At 49.0% G+C, this 16,058-nt stretch overlaps 1 protein-coding gene across 1 annotated transcript in view; it reads right to left on the reverse strand.

The window, feature by feature from the left end:
• The window catches only part of LOC133135334 (inactive ubiquitin carboxyl-terminal hydrolase 53-like), a 41,308-nt gene that overhangs the window by 3,796 nt on the left and 21,454 nt on the right, over positions 1–16,058 (reverse strand). Inside the window, exons 11-13 of the mRNA XM_061252261.1 lie at positions 15,742–15,897; positions 9,250–10,072; positions 7,290–7,357 (exon numbers count right to left, since the gene is read on the reverse strand). Of these exons, the coding sequence (XP_061108245.1) occupies positions 7,290–7,357; positions 9,250–10,072; positions 15,742–15,897 (1,047 nt within the window). The remainder of the gene's footprint in view (positions 1–7,289; positions 7,358–9,249; positions 10,073–15,741; positions 15,898–16,058) is intronic.

Raw genomic sequence — 16,058 nt, forward strand, 5'->3', positions numbered from 1 at the left:
AGAATGCAGTGAAGAAGCAGTATTGCACATGGCATAGGCCGACACAGTACGCACAACCGTATGTGCCAAGACTAGTCATCCCTGTCTGGGAGGGAGCGGGAGAAAGAGAGCTAGAGTAAGAGGGAAAGAGGGAGAAGGAAAGGGCAGAAAGAGAAAGAGGGAGCAAGAGAGAGGAAGAGAAGGAGTGAGAGAGATGGAAAAGGCAGAGGGAACAGTTTATCTGAGAGAGCACTGTTAAGCCGCAGGGTCATAAACAGAGGAAATAAAGTGGGTTCCTGGAATAGGAGCAGCAGACAGACACAGTCAGGGTCGGTCCTGGCATGGGTATGTGTATCTGCACCGTACACGGGTTCAATGAGTCCGTCTCTGTTTCTGTACGAGCGCAGTGCACGTTGTGTACGCCAGCCTGCTCTCCCAGAGCAGGGCAGGACTGAACTGAGACATCGCTAACGCAACGGCTATCACTGCAGGATCTCACGGCCCTTTCATCTCCCAGAGCGCCAATCCCGCCAAAAACAAAAAGGCCACTGCATCTCTGCTCTCCTCCTCCCAGAGAGAGAGAGAGGGGGGGGGATATACAAAAACAAAAAAAGTAAAAATGGAAAAGGAGGTATTCTCCATGCGGAATGTGCCTCTTATTTACATCAATAATAAAGGCACTGTAGTTTTAGGCATGAGGACAAGGCTCATACAGAATGTTACCCTTGGAAAAGATGAGAATAACTAGGAGAAAAAGGGCTACAACTCTGTGCTGGACACATAGTTTTGGGACGGAGTCTTCTGTGAAAAGCACTAAAATGTAATTGAATTGAATAGTCGGTAAAAGTGTTATAAAAGCCCTTTGCATGTGCACTACATTTCGGCGAAGCCCTCACGCTGTCCCTGTGACGGTTACAGGACAGGACGGCAGGGTCGTGCTCACCTCCTCACAGGTGACTGAGCTGTTATTTTGGGTGAAATGCAGACAAGGTGACAGCTGTCAGACAGCACTGCAGGCAGTCAGCATGAGGAAGATCATCGTCTGGAGCTGTTACCTTCACCGGCTTCAGCACAAAGACATGAGCCAGGACGGGCACAAAGCAACCAACCGCAAACCCGACGCCAGGAAGCATCACAATTCAGCATGAAATTCTACAGACAAGATTGTCAGGCAGGGCTCTATGTTAACAGGTTTTGTATTTGTCTATTTTGTTGTATTCAATGTGCTTGTAAACTGAATGATCTAGGGGCAAACCAGTTAATCTCAGTCAGTAGAATTCAGTAAATTCATACATGGAAACAATCTCACTTGTAAACGGGGACATTGTGTCGTTCAGCACACACAACTGGGTTATCTTGAAAGCCGTAAAATGTGCTGTACAGGGTGTGTTTACGGAAAGCCTATCTGAAGCCAGGCCCTTTCTGCTCTGTAAATGTACTGTAAGATTAGAGAGGCGGAGGCCTGACGTGACCTCCCTACCTCTCTCAGACTACCAATCAAATGTCAGCGTGAACCCCACCCACTTCCAGAGTTTAAGCTACACACCTGTCTCCATAGGAGGGATCTCAGTAATTGGTAGATAACCGCATATGTTGTTGGTTGAAATCCACCAAATATGAACAAATATGAAGTCACTCATCTGCCAACGAGTCCTCGCACACATCCTTTTCAAGGTCAAACTGACTGGCGCAAGTTTGAAAGGAAACCAGTGATCAGCATGCATTGCCACCTTCTGAGATTAGAGTTTGAGCTCCCTGTGTTTATTGTAATTTACAGAGGCACATCGAACTGTATCAGATTAACACATTTGATTTCACAAAGACGACATTTGCCATCCCTGTGTTCATCAGAAAAGCGCTGCGACTGGTGCCGTGTGCGATTCCTGTACAGCTATTAGGACATCGGGATCACCTGACGCATCATGTAAGAGCTTTTAAACTCCAGTGGGGGCACAACCCGGCTCTCTCATAAACTTCTCACTCCTGTGCAGCAATTACCATTAAATGCCCCCTTCAACACCCAATTTCAGGGGCTTTCCTGCCAGTTGGATTTAAACGGTCAGTTGTGCTGACGCGGCGGGTTTGCGTTTTAATGGCGGTAACTCACACGGCGGTATGTGATAAACGCGGTAATGAAACAACGACAAGGGGACAGAGTGAAAGATGTATCGATCCTCGGCTGCTCTAGACCCTCCGCTGGGTGGGTACAGCGCCGGGGCTTAACAGCTCTGCGGAAACAGCAACCAGCAAACGTGTCCCCAACGACACGTTTCCTCCCGAAAGACCATCGGCAACTGTCTGTTTTTAGCAGTTAGCTGCACTCACGTTATAACCAAAAAAATAAAATATTTGAAGAGTTGTTCCGTTATTGTTAAATTATTGCTATACAAGTTTACAATTTGCTCACACTGCCGAAAGCTGTCTGAGACACACCTGTTCGCTCAGCCCACAGAGAAAATCCCCTGAATGATGAAGACCGCACTTTGTTTAGTCAGCAAGTTACTATGGAAACCTGAAACGGACATTCTTTATCACAGAAAGACGTTAGTGTGAGAGAATACTGAAAACCACTTTAAAGTAAAAAAAAACAAAACTACAAGCCATATTAGTTAATCACACAGGAATATCACAGGAGGCTGTGCTCCCAGTCTCACATATCCTATGTATATAAAAAAAAAACACTTATGCGCCACCCCTAGGATGTAAATATATAAATCAGAAATGTTCTTAACATGAACCTTGACATGTCAATAAGGGAGGGGTAATCACTTCCTGACTTTGTAGGAAGCGGTGAATTTAATTTCTTGTGAGCTACAATTTCCAGCGTTGTATAAAATTAGCATACTTATTGCTGAAGACCTACATAATTTTTTTCCATTCTGCACACCAATCGTAGTATATATTCAGACGATGAAGTATAGTACGGTGGCTGGAGAACCGGGCGTGTAACCTAAATGTTGCAATAAATGTTTTACAACGGCAATATCCTTCCTAGTTTAGATAAAAGGAAGAATTCACCCATGGCTTCCATTCTCATAATTAGACTCAAAGCTAACGCACTGTAAGTCCGACACCTTTCGTAGGCTGTGCCTTGAAGACGCATCCCAGGCAGGTCTGAATCCCGAGGATTAACACTACACTGCATTTAATGTGCAGCGCTTTGCTGGCACCGTAAACACGTCATCACAGCGCTTGTCCATGAATGTGACACAGCGGGAATCTGGCGTATTCTACATAACTCTGAAAGGGCAAAGTGGCACTGTCCCTCCAAGACAAAATGGCACCCAAAGAGTCTATTTCTGGAAAGGGGGGTCAAACTGCAGGGGAAATGTGCGGTTTTCTTTTTTAAATGGGGAGGGAAATTTGTTGCTCTTTATTAATTAATGTTATTTGTATAGCGTTTTTCACAGCAGACTGCCCCACAGAGGAGACGGAGACAGCAGAGGAGGAGGAAGGGAGGGAGAGCGTTTTCACACTGTGGGCATGAGGAGGCAGCAGAGCTTTGTCCAGGGAGAGACACACACACACAGACACACAGACACACACATACACAGACACAGAGAGACACACACACACAGACAGAGACACACACACACACACACACACACACACACACACACACACACACACACACACACACACACACACACACACACACACACATATACACACACAGACACAGACAGAGACACACGCGCACACACACACACAGACATGCACACACACACACACACACACACACACGCATACACAGACATGCACACACACACACACACACACACACACACAGACATGCACACACACACACACACGCATACACAGACATGCACACACACACACACGCATACACATGCACGCATACACACACACACACACGCATACACACACACGCACATGCACACAGTCAGGCACACACACACATATGGACATACACACACACACAGATGCACACGGATTCCTCCATGTATAAATAGAAGCGTTATTTTCTCTTCTCTGCTGACCCAGGGTTGTGCCAGCACGGCTAAAAGCCACACGGTCCGAACTGGGAAGTCTGGCTGCAGGCTCCTGCAGGAGGAAGGGCCCGGGAAGCAGCCGCTGGCTGCAGGCTCCTGCAGGAGGAAGGGCCCGGGAAGCAGCCGTTAGCGCACATTAGCGCACGTTAACGCACGCTAGCGGACAATCGAGTGGGCTCAGAGTGACGCAGCCCAGCCTGTCAGAGAGCCAAACGGGGTAAATCAAACCGGCGAGGGCCAGATTTACAGCCCAGGGAGGACTGAAGTGGCCGGGCTTCGCTACGCTAACGGAGGCTACACTGAAAGCCCTGACCTTTACACAGTCTGGAGAAGCACAGTGTGCCGTCTGCAGTCATCCATTTTAACACCGGCTGCGGTCAAACACCGGTCCAGCACTGAGGAGACAGAGAAGGCCTTCAGGAGGAGAGAGAGTTCACGAAGAGACACAGAGAGCCCTTCAGGAGGAGAGAGAGTTCACAAAGAGTTAGTCATTCTAACAAAAACCAAAAAGGCAGGAGGCTCAACCAAAGAAAGAAATGCCAGAAATCTCAGACAAAATAAAATGTTGCCATTTTACGGTGAAAGACCAGGCTAGACAAAGCAACACTCTCTCAGTTAGGCCGGGATTGAAAAAGCCATTTTGATGTTATCTGCGGTTGAGCCATTTCCCATTATATTCCTGTTGCCTTTGAGGATTTCAGCAGCTAATGGACATTAACATTAGCAGACACCTGACAGGCCACACGAAAACAGAAAAATCAACAAATCGCCTCAAAACACATTTGCTGCGCGGCTTGTCGATACCATTTGCCGACAGATGATAAAAAGCTATCAGCTTCACAAACACAAATGCTCTTTTAAAAAGCCATATACTGCTAAAGTATGGCATGTGTGAACTTGGACTGAAACAAAGTAAAGTTCACAGAGCATAAATAGATAGTACATGAATGGTGTACGATGTATTTTTCATAAATAGCACCTCCCGGTAACCCAGTGATTTAATTTCCATAGCGTCTGGGCAGAGCTGCCAGCTGGGGGAGATCAGCCCCTTTAGCGAGGACACTTAGCACGGACTCGATTACTGTGAATCTGCGACGGGTATTTTAAACAGGAAATGCAGATTACACATCACAGGCTCTGACGCACTGCTTTCCAAGTAATAATGGGATAAATCAGCGGAGGTAAGAGAAGACCACGCCTATTGACCCAAACCTATTGATTCCCGTCCATCTACCACAGTGATGATGATGGGAAGCTACGGCAAGTTCTCTGCCTGGGAAATCAGTTATCTCTAAAAATAACCAAAAAACTTTCTTTGGCTCGCAAACAAGCTAATTTGTACACGTGGGCACCACTGACCTGGAAACACACTCTGATGTAGTCTGTGACCATTCGATTCAAAAGCTAAAACAGCTTTGACTCTATCCATTACATTACATTAATGGCATTTGGCGGACGCTCTTATCCAGAGCGACGTACAGTTGATTAGACTAAGCAGGAGACAATCCTCCCCTGGAGCAATGCAGGGTTAAGGGCCTTGCTCAAGGGCCCAACGGCTGTGCGGATCTTATTTTGGCTACACCGGGGATCGAACCACCGACTGTGCGGGTCCCAGTCATGTACCTTAACCACGACACTACAGGCTGCCTATCCATCAAATTTAACGCAATATCCTTGCAAAACTCCCAGCATAAATGAAGGACACCATTTCTGCAGTTATCTTCCTTGGCCCTGCATTATGATAGTGAATCAATTCAATTTCAATATATAATTGTATAGGGCTTTTCACAAAGCAGCTTTACATAAATCGCAAGGCCAAGACGCAAAAAACTGTCGAAATTAAGACCTGGCATAAAACCGAAGAGGAACTGGCTTCGTGAAAACATCCAGAACTTGCATCACATTTTCTTAAACAGGCGATGATGCAAACTTGGACTACAAAGAAACGACACAATCATTCCTCGATGTTATCGGGGGGAGTTATTGTCGATTAACAGAGAACACCACGTAACCGGTTCCAGGGACAGGCTGTGTCCCATTAAAGCCAACACCTCCCTGCATGGCCCACAATGCCGAGCAGGAAGCACGGCGCTCTGTCCCACAGGAAGCCTCGACTCACGCTGGCGCATTATTCCGCTCCGTACACAATAACTCACTTTCTGACTCAGTAAGGCAGGGGAGAGTGTTTCTGGGCTGGGGGGGGGGGGGGTATTAATCCAGCCTCATTTACGCCCAGGGTGGTGGTGGGGGGGGGTGGCCGGCAGCAAGAGCCAGAGGCCCTGAGATAAACTCCCACTGACCTGAGCAGGGAGGACTCTGGGTCAGCCCACAGTTATGAAAACACACACTCACACACTCTTTACAATCTAAATTAAAGGGCAGACAAGCCGTGTATCCATTTTGGGGGTAAATATAGACAGTGTAACCAAAAAGAGAATCACACAGGGAGAGGTCTCAATTTACAAATAAATGCACAATAGAATAAAATAATAATTGTAGTTGGCAATTCTACAGATCTAAATCGGCTAATCCCAAAGACAAATCAAAGATATGAAGTATTATTAATAGTCTAATTAATTACTGATACTCATACTTATATTTTAAGTCTCATTTTCGATTGCTGCCTTTGCGAATGGTCAGTTCAGTCTGTACAGGAATGTACTGCAGGTCATTCTGACCTTGTTGGGACTGAGCAGTGCTACAAAGGGGTGAAATATTTGGAATATTTGCACCCCCTTCCCCCATTTCGGAGCTTTGTGGCTGAATGCCACCCAGCCTGGCACCGGGCCCGGCCTTGGTGCGCTCTCCGTGGGTAATAATGAGCTTTACCACGTGCTATCGCCCAGCACAGTGCACTCTGAGGGGCTCCCTCCGCAGCCAGCTGCGATAGCCACCTGTTCCCACTAGGGGGCGACAAAGGCCCCGCAAAGTGAAGCAGCCACTTGAACAGTGCCCATTTGCTTCCGGTCAAACTGAGGCAAAAAAACGGCAAAAAAAATGAAAACAAAGGTACATATTCGAAACAGTGACATGTGCTTTTGCTTTCGGAATACTCTTTCCAAAAAAACCTAAATACCAAAAAAGAAAAAAAAAAAAAACTCTCAGATGCATTGCTACGTTTCAGCATTATGGGTCTGGTATGAAGAGATTACATGTGGCAAGCCAGTGGTGCGAGTTTAACTTCCTTCAGCTTTCATGGCCGTCTTCCAGGACTGCAGTGACGCAGTGAATGTGAGATAACAGGCCCTTCCAGACGCCGTGCGTCATGTGACCGGCCCGGGAGGCTGGAGTGCTTACCGTAGTAGAACGCAGAGTGCAAGATGTCCGCCTTGGAGTCGTCACGTCTGCTCGGGTGGAGCTGGTCCCTGGAGGAGGGAGAGAGGGAGAGGGCGAGAGAGGGTGAGAGAGAGAGAGGGAGGGAGAGAGAGAGAGAGAGAGGGAGGGAGGGAGGGAGAGAGAGAGAGGGAGGGAGGGAGGGAGAGAGAGAGGGAGAGAGAGAGAGAGAGAGAGAGAGAGAGAGAGAGAGAGGGGGGGAGGGAGAGAGAGAGAGAGAGGGAGAGAGAGAGAGGGGAGGGAGAGAGAGGGGGGGGAGAGAGAGAGGGGGGAGAGAGAGAGAGGGAGAGAGAGAGAGAGAGAGAGTGAGGGAGAGAGAGAGCAGGAGGGAGGGAGAGGGGAGAGAGAGAGAGAGAGAGGGGGAAAGAGGGAGAGAGAGAGCAGGAGGGAGGGAGAGGGGAGAGAGAGAGAGAGAGAGAGAGGGAGAGCGGGAGAGAGAGAGGGAGAGAGGGAGCTCGGGTCACTGAAGTGGAGGGAGAATGTGGGTAATGAGTGCTCCAGAACAGGAGCTAACGCGCGACCGGGGCTCCGGGCCTCTCCCGTCCGTTTACAGGATTAACGCTAATCCCAACCCCTGGAATAAGAGGGGAAAAAGTTCCTCCTCTTCCGTCATATCAACAGCTCGGTAAAACTGCACAATAAGGTTACATGAATGGGCATGAACTAATGTAGTTGGGAACTAACTAACGAACTGCTCAAGAGTTAAGCTGTACAGCCTTGTGTATGTTTTTGTACATAGTGAATTCAATGTTGACTGAGGATGAAAGGTCCCACTTTACACGGCATAAAGACGTCCCTCACATACGTTCTGTGGTGTAGCATACAGAGACAGTGTTGTTTATAAGGCCACACAAACCACGTGTTTGTTTGTGCATGTTGGTGTGTTAGCTTCCCTAACAGGAAGCATTCAATTCCCCTGCCAAGCCATACAGCAGCTTTCTTGGGTTTCTCCTGTGGGGGGGGGAGAGCAGCCAATGACAGCTGTGCCTCTGAAGCGTGGACTGTGATTGGCTGGCCATCCTCAGGAGAGCTAACTACAGGTCTTCTTTTGTTCCTCCCTCTGCAGACCTGTGCAGCTCGTGTGGTGCTCAGGGTAAACGATCAGAACTGTCACAAAATGATTTATTTTACAGTCTTAAAGCGCTGGTTCTCGACCCTTTGAACAATATGGGCTACATGACCTAACAAGAATTTTTGTCCACAATGAAAAAAGAAAAAGAAAAAGTTTCTCTAGAGAAAAAACCAAGAAATTATGAAACTATTATGTTTTATGTATATACATAAAACATAATTTCATATGTTCATATGAAAGAAAATCATATGAAAAGTCATGAAAATAATTTATGCCACTCAAAAATCACTGAACACCAACTTAACTGAAATATATAATGAAATGTAATTATAAATTAAGTGCAATTACCTTTAATGAGAGTGGGAGTGTCTTTAAGCATGTTTCTGATGTAAGAGCTGTGATTGGCTCATCACTGGCCACTGTTTAGATTCAGTACGTCACAGTACAACACTGCAGAAAGTAGTGCTCAGTGTAGAAAGAGCCAGAAGGAGAGTATGGTACCCCTGTGTGATTTGGGTGGAGGCGCTTCACATTGGGCCTGGGACAGACGGGGTTAAAGGGGATGAGGAGGGGGATGAAGAGGGGGATGAAGAGGGGGATGAAGAGGGGGATGAGGAGGGGGATGAGGAGGGGGATGAAGAGGGGGATGAAGAGGGGGGATGAAGAGGGGGGATGAAGAGGGGGATGAGGAGGGGGATGAAGAGGGGGATGAGGAGGGGGATGAGGAGGGGGATGAAGAGGGGGATGAAGAGGGGGATGAGGAGGGGGATGAGGAGGGGGATGAAGAGGGGGATGAGGAGGGGGATGAGGAGGGGGATGAAGAGGGGGATGAAGAGGACGGAGCGTACGCACCTCGAGGGCTGCACCTCCGGGAGGGGCCTGGCGCTCTCCGGCAGGGGGGAGACGGTATTGGCCGAGCCGTTGCTGATCCGGTCGCTGCTCTCGTAGCCGGACTCCGTGCGCTGGATCCTCCAGTTGTCGGCGTGGGGCTTGAGTTTGGGGTTGTGTCCGGCGCCGCCCGGCGCCCTCTCGCGGTCGCGGTCGCCAGCGGACTCCAGCGAGCTCCGGCTGCCGGTCTCCTGCCGCATCTCGTCCTCGTAGATCGTCATCAGACTCTTCTGCCGCCGCTCGTCCTTCGACCGCGCCCGCTCCCGCTCCCGCCCCCGCTCACGCTCCCGATCGCGCTCCCTGTCCCTGTCTCTGTCCCTCTCCCTGTCCCTGTCCCGCTCCCGCTCCCTCTCCCGCTCCCGCTCCTGGCCGGGGGCCCGGTTGCGGCGGGGGCTGTGTCCGTCCCGGAGCTGGGGCTGCTGGTGCTGGGGAGGGCCCCGGCTGCTGAGCACACTGTCCACGTTCAGGGTCTCCCTCCTGGGCTTCCAGGCCCGCGACCGGCCGCTGCGGCTGCTGGTGGCGCGCGACTCCTGGCTGCTGTCCGTGTCGTAGCCGTTGGCGACGTCGTCGTGCCGACGGTTGTGGGGGTGGGGGTGGTTGCTAGGCAGCACCTGTACCCGGGAGGGCGGACGAGGTTCGGGGGCCCGGCGGGGGTTCAGGGGGGCCAGCCTCTCCGTGCGGATCGGGCCCTTGCCCTGGCTGCTGTAAAGACGCTGCTCCACGTGCTGCTTGAAGCCGTTCTCCGGGGGAGAGACCGAGCGGGAGTACGTGCGCTCCTCCACTGGGTCTGAGAGAGAGAGGAACACGCATCTTAGCACATGAAGTAAACCAGGAACAAGCATCTTAACACAGGATGTGATGAGATTTACGTCATTTTAAAAGAGTGGTCTGTGAGGCAAACATAGCGCCCCCTCAAAAACAAAACAAGCACACACAAACATAAACAAGCTCTATAATAAGAATGAACATACGGATATATACAGGGAGCAACATAAGTATTTGGATGGTGACACAAATTTAAAGAACTGTAATTCCGACAAGATTCACTTCATACCCTGTCGTCATTAATTTGAGTTTAATCGGTTGGTATTTAAATCCGTACGGAGTGAACAGTGTAAAAATGACAGCTCCTTAACATTACATCACTGTCCATATTCTTACAGGCCTCACTGTACAGAAATACTACAAATAATAATTAATAATAAAGTTAATAAGAATAAGATGACCAGAACAGGTCACTCGGCCTGTCTGGGCTTGCCAGTGTTGGTACAACATGCTCCTCTGTCTCAACCCCATAACAGCCTCTCATAAAATGCAAGAGCTCTTGAAATCAGACATATTTCATCCACTAAAGCAAATGTGCTTACTACAAAAGCCATTCACTGTGTCTGTGTACACTGAACCGTGGATTACAGTTCCCAGGGGCTTCTACGTCCATTTGGGCAGAAAACAAAGTCCTTAAAGTACCACTATTTTGAAGAAAACAAGCTGGCTCACAGCCAAAAACAATATCAGAATTCAGATTAGACCGTGCAACACTGCAGAAGGAGGGCCGTCCAACCAAGACATCCATCAGGTGTCTCATGAATAGCAGCATGACCCACAGTCCAGCTTGCCAAAGTCGTTAATCATCGCTCTGTCCACTGAGAGCAGGCAGAGGGAGGGTCTGCCAAGTAACCGCATTGTACTGGTACAGAGTGTACGACCACATCCAGCCACGAATAAACCGGTATCCCGTCCCATTACTTCTGACCCAACGCTCACTGGAGAGAACAGCTGTTGTAGGGTCTTAGTGAGGGGCGTTATGAGGTCACAGGGCACATCCACCAATCAGCACCCACCCTCAGCAGAACTGACGCTCTCACACACTCTCACACTCTCTCACACTCTCTCACACTCTCTCACACTCTCTCACACTCTCTCACACTCTCTCACACTCTCACACTCTCACACTCTCACACTCTCACACTCTCACACTCTCACACTCTCACACTCTCACACACTCTCACACTCTCACACACTCTCACACACTCTCACACACTCTCACACTCTCACACTCTCACACTCTCTGTCTCTCTCCCTCTGCCTCTCCCATGAGCACCTAGTCATGACAACTCTAATGAAGTTACTGGTGAAGGGCTGTTGGTGTGTGTGTTGGCGTGTGTGTGTGTGTTTGGAGGGGGCTGTTGTTGCCATCACAGCTTTCTCCTGAGCCCCAGTAGCAAGACGGGGGGGGGGATCTTTTAAGGGCACTGGGCATCACACTGCCTCTCCAAAATGTTTTTGAATACAGTCAGAGGATGCTTTTTGACAGCGCACAGCACACAGCGCACAGCGCACAGCGGGGGAGTGTTTCTGCGCACTCACTTTTCAGCTCATTTAAAACTCAGTGACTCACTTAGACAAACATTCATTAGTTGAATGTACATACATTTTCTTAAAATAACTGAGTCAAACCCCATCAGCAGGCAAAACAGGTATGGGTGTGCAGGTATGGGTGTGCAGGTACGCATTTTACTACAGGCTAACAAACTCCTTTTTTCACCCACACTAAACTGCTGGAACTACATTGGTGTGTCTCAAATATACCAGGTAAGGGTAGATAAACACTAATTAACTGGTTGTCCAGGGGCCAAACATACACTCATTGGCGAGGCGATTGGGATGCTATATGGGGCAGCCTATAGCCTAGTGGCTAAGGTGCTGGAATGGGACCTGGAAGGTTGGTTGGTTCAAGCCCCAGTGCAGCCACCATAAGATCAGTGCAGCTGTTGGGCCCCAGAACTTCACCTTGCTCCAGGGGGCATTGGCCCTGTTTAGTCTAATCAACTGTAAGTTGCTTCGGATAAAAGTGTCAGCTAAACAACTGTAATGTCATGTAAAGATGCACCACCAAGTGTCCATTTTGAGGTCTCTATCTGAACAGAATCAGCACACTGTACCTTCCTCCGGTGCCAGTACGGTAAGTAAAGGCTATGGATTATTGTACTGTAAGTGGTACTTGGTTTAAAGATGTGCAATACATCTTATTTATGCACTGTTTTAAAAATATATGGTCCATGTGTGGCACCATTTCTAAGAACCTGGCCTCCAGGAAGACGTAGTTACGGAGCCCTGGCAGAGAGGCCTGGAGGGCGGCCATTTTAAGGTTTTAAGGTTTAGCCTCCTCTGGCAGTAAGACTTTACAGCACCTGTATTTCATTAAGACAGGTGAGGGAGCGTGGGGCCACCCTACAGTGGAAAACCTGGCCTGGCAACCTGATCAAAGAGGCAGCCTATAAACTAGTGGCTAAGTAGCTTGACTAGGACCCAGAAGGTTGGTGGTTCGAACCCCAGTGTAACCACAATAAGATCAGCGCTGTGGGCCCTTGAGCAAGGCCCTTAACCCCACATTGCTCCAGGGGGGATTGGCCACAGCTTAGTCAAATCAACAGTCAAATCAAAAAGTCCCTTTGAATAAAAGCTTCAGCAAATTCACACCAGTGTAGGCGGAAGATGACATCAGGCTCGTGACACGCTGCCAAATCTGAGGCACGGCAGGTCCAGAACAGATCACAGGGTCAAGGACAGACACCCCCACAACGAGAGCTCTGTTTTCACCCCCCCCCCCCCACGCCCCCCCTTTCCTGGGAGAGGACGAAACAAAGAGGATTATTGTGCGCTAGCGGCTAGCCACCTGCCTGTGAAGATATGCAAGCTATTCCACACTTCGACATGGACGCAAAATGAAAAGGCAAAGAAAAACACAGAAGAAAGGAGGATAGGAGGAGAGGAGGAGAGGAATGTGGGCCTTGTGTGAGCTCCCTGCTGCCCTGCCCTGCCCTGCTCATCCCTGACATCTGGGTGCAATATGGCTCTGTATTTATGCATCGGGGAGTTAAAACAGACAGGTAGGGTATGGTGCATTCCCAAAATACATTCACCTCTATGGAACTATAGTTCTGCCAATGCAACACTACTTTTCCAAGAAGAATATTTCATTCAACAAAATGTAAAAAATAATTAAAAAAAAAAAAAAAAAAAGTGTATTTTTTAATGTTTTGCTTCTTTGAACTTTGGCCAGTCGACTTATCAGACTTCTTCCACCAATCAGTCAAAGGGTTAGATGCAAGCTGTTAATGCAAATGAGCGCGGTCACATGACGCATCAGGTGAGCCCCAGCAGCAGAGTGATTGGTGGCTCTGCCTCTCGCTGCTTTCCAGAGTGAGGATCGGCAGAACAGGAAATGAAGTCAGTCTGCTGACTGCCTCTGCTTGAGTGTTTATAATGTAACATAATGATGAGAACAGGCTGTTCAGCCCAGCGATGCTCGCCTTCTCCTGCCACTAAAGTGTACCTACTGCTTAGTTTGCCTAAAAGCTAAATAGCATCGCGCACCGTATCAAGCCTGGTCTTGAAAACCCCCCGAGTTTCTGCCTCCACTACATGTCCTGGCAAGCTATTCCACACACTGGCCACTCTCTGTGGGGAGAAAAACGTCCTAATGCTAATTTCCATTTACACCCACTTGTTCTGCTAACCAAACTAGTTTAAAATGCTATACTTCGAGAAAGCATTAAAGAGAACAAGAGAGATAAGGAGAAAGAGAGAGCAGGAGAGAAGAGAGAGGGAGAGAGAAGGAGAAAGAGGGAGAGAGGAATGACTACAAACAAGAGCAATTGCGAGAGTGAGAAAGAGAGATTAAGCACAACAGATAGACGGAAATAAGAAAAATAGGGAGGGAGAGAGGGACAGAATGACTACCAATGAGTGACTGAGAGAGTGAGAACAAGAGGGAGAATAAGCCTGACAGAGGAAGAGAAGAGATAGAGAGAGAGAGAGATAGAGATGGAGAGACAATGAGAGAACGCGTTAGAAGTTGCAAGCCCAGAAGGGGATTAAATCAGAACTCTGACGCACTGCCTGATTGGGAAAGGCGAAGGGGCAGCAGTGTGGAGGCAGTGATCCAGGAGACAGCGCTGAGCGTGCGCTCGGAGATCCCATCAGCCGCACCGCTCCTGAGGGGCGCTTTCAGCGGGAAGGGCTGCGTAACAGCAGCTAGATTTACAGCCCCCGAGCCGACGCTAGGCCACATCAATCACCGCTACGGCCTGCCCGAGACCGTCCACTTACCGTCAGAACGACCCAACGCATTTACTTTACAGCAGAGACTGTCCACTTAGCGTCAGAACAACCCAACGCATTTACCTTACAGCAGAGACTGTCCACTTAGCGTCAGAACAACCCAACACATTTACCTTACAACAGAGAGCAACCGCTTAGCATCAGAACAACCCCACGCATTTACCTTAAAGCAGAAAGCAACCGCTTAACGTTAGAACAACCCAACGCATTTACCTTACAACAGAGACGAACCCCTTACCGTCAGAATGACCCAACACATTTACCTTACAACAGAGAGCAACCGCTTAGCATCAGAACAACCCCACGCATTTACCTTAAAGCAGAGACCGACCGCTTAACATCAGAACAACCTTACAGCAGAGCTTTAAGTAAATGAATACAGAAGCTAGGTGTAAAACAAAAATGGCCAAAAAACCCCCCCCCCAAAAAACCCACAGCCCACTTTACTGAGTCATGTCTGCACAGTGTTAGCGGATACCGGCTAGCGAGTGTGTGAGTGCGTGAGTGATCGATGAACCACGTTGAGCAGAAACACAACCTCCACGAGACTCAGAACAGAGCAGAGAGAAGACGAACACGATGGCGTTTCCCATACCCTCTCCACCGGTCATCCCTCTTGTAAAACACATTCCTCCAAACCTGGGGGCTACATCAGCAGCCTGCCGCGCAGCACCTCAGAGCTCTGCGCTGTATCAGAACTCACAGTCCGGCCACAGGGCCATAGAGCAGTGTAATGAGTCCATAGTTTACTGTAATAGGCCCGTAGAGGAGTGTAATGAAGCCATAGACTTGTGTAATGGGTCCATAGTTTAGTTTACTTGGCCCAAAGTGTAGTCTAACGGGCATAGAGTGTAGGTTAATAAGCCCATAGTGCAGTGCTACAGTCAGGGTAGGCTTGTAACTTATACGGCCAGTTTCACAGACACAGATTAAGCCTAGTCTTATACAATTTAATTTTGACTGGTGATTCTCCATACAACACTATAGTTTAGTCCAGAGCTAAGCTTAATCCGTGTCTGGGAAACTGGCCCTTAATGTTGCAGGCTAGGACACAGCGGTTGCCACATATCACATATCACATGTTATTTGTTGACACTATCAAAAGCAACTACTCCCCCCTGGAGTAATGTGGGGTCAAGGGCCTCGCTCAAGGGCCCAACAGCTGTGCGGATCTTATCGCGGCCACACCGGGGCTTGAACCACCAACCTTCCAGAACCCAGTCGTGCACCTTAGCCACGAGGCTACACGCTGCCCCCACATAAATGGACAGGGTTTAAATGAATGGGTGCCAGGGGAGTGAACGGACGACGCGGGGGAGAGCCGGGCGGTACCTCGGTGCCGCACGGGGTCCGGTTTCTTCTGAGCCTTCTCCGGGTCCTTCTTGGGCAGGTGGGCCGCTGCTCTCTGGGCCAGCTCCCTGGAGAACTCCTTCAGGCGGCTCTTGGGATCGCTGGGGGGGGTGGAGGGGCTGACCGCCGGGATTTTACCTGCGGGCCGGAAAACAGGGGTCAACTTTCACTCTGACCCCTGACCTCTGACCTCTCCACGAGGAAACCAGATCCCTTTATCTTTTACCTTAAAATACCATTCATCTTCCCATTCATAATAAAGGCCATCAAGGTGTTTTTAATGGATCTTTATTTCTGAA

Source organism: Conger conger, chromosome 8 (genome assembly GCF_963514075.1).
Source record: "Conger conger chromosome 8, fConCon1.1, whole genome shotgun sequence".
In the NCBI taxonomy this organism is placed as follows: domain Eukaryota; kingdom Metazoa; phylum Chordata; class Actinopteri; order Anguilliformes; family Congridae; genus Conger; species Conger conger.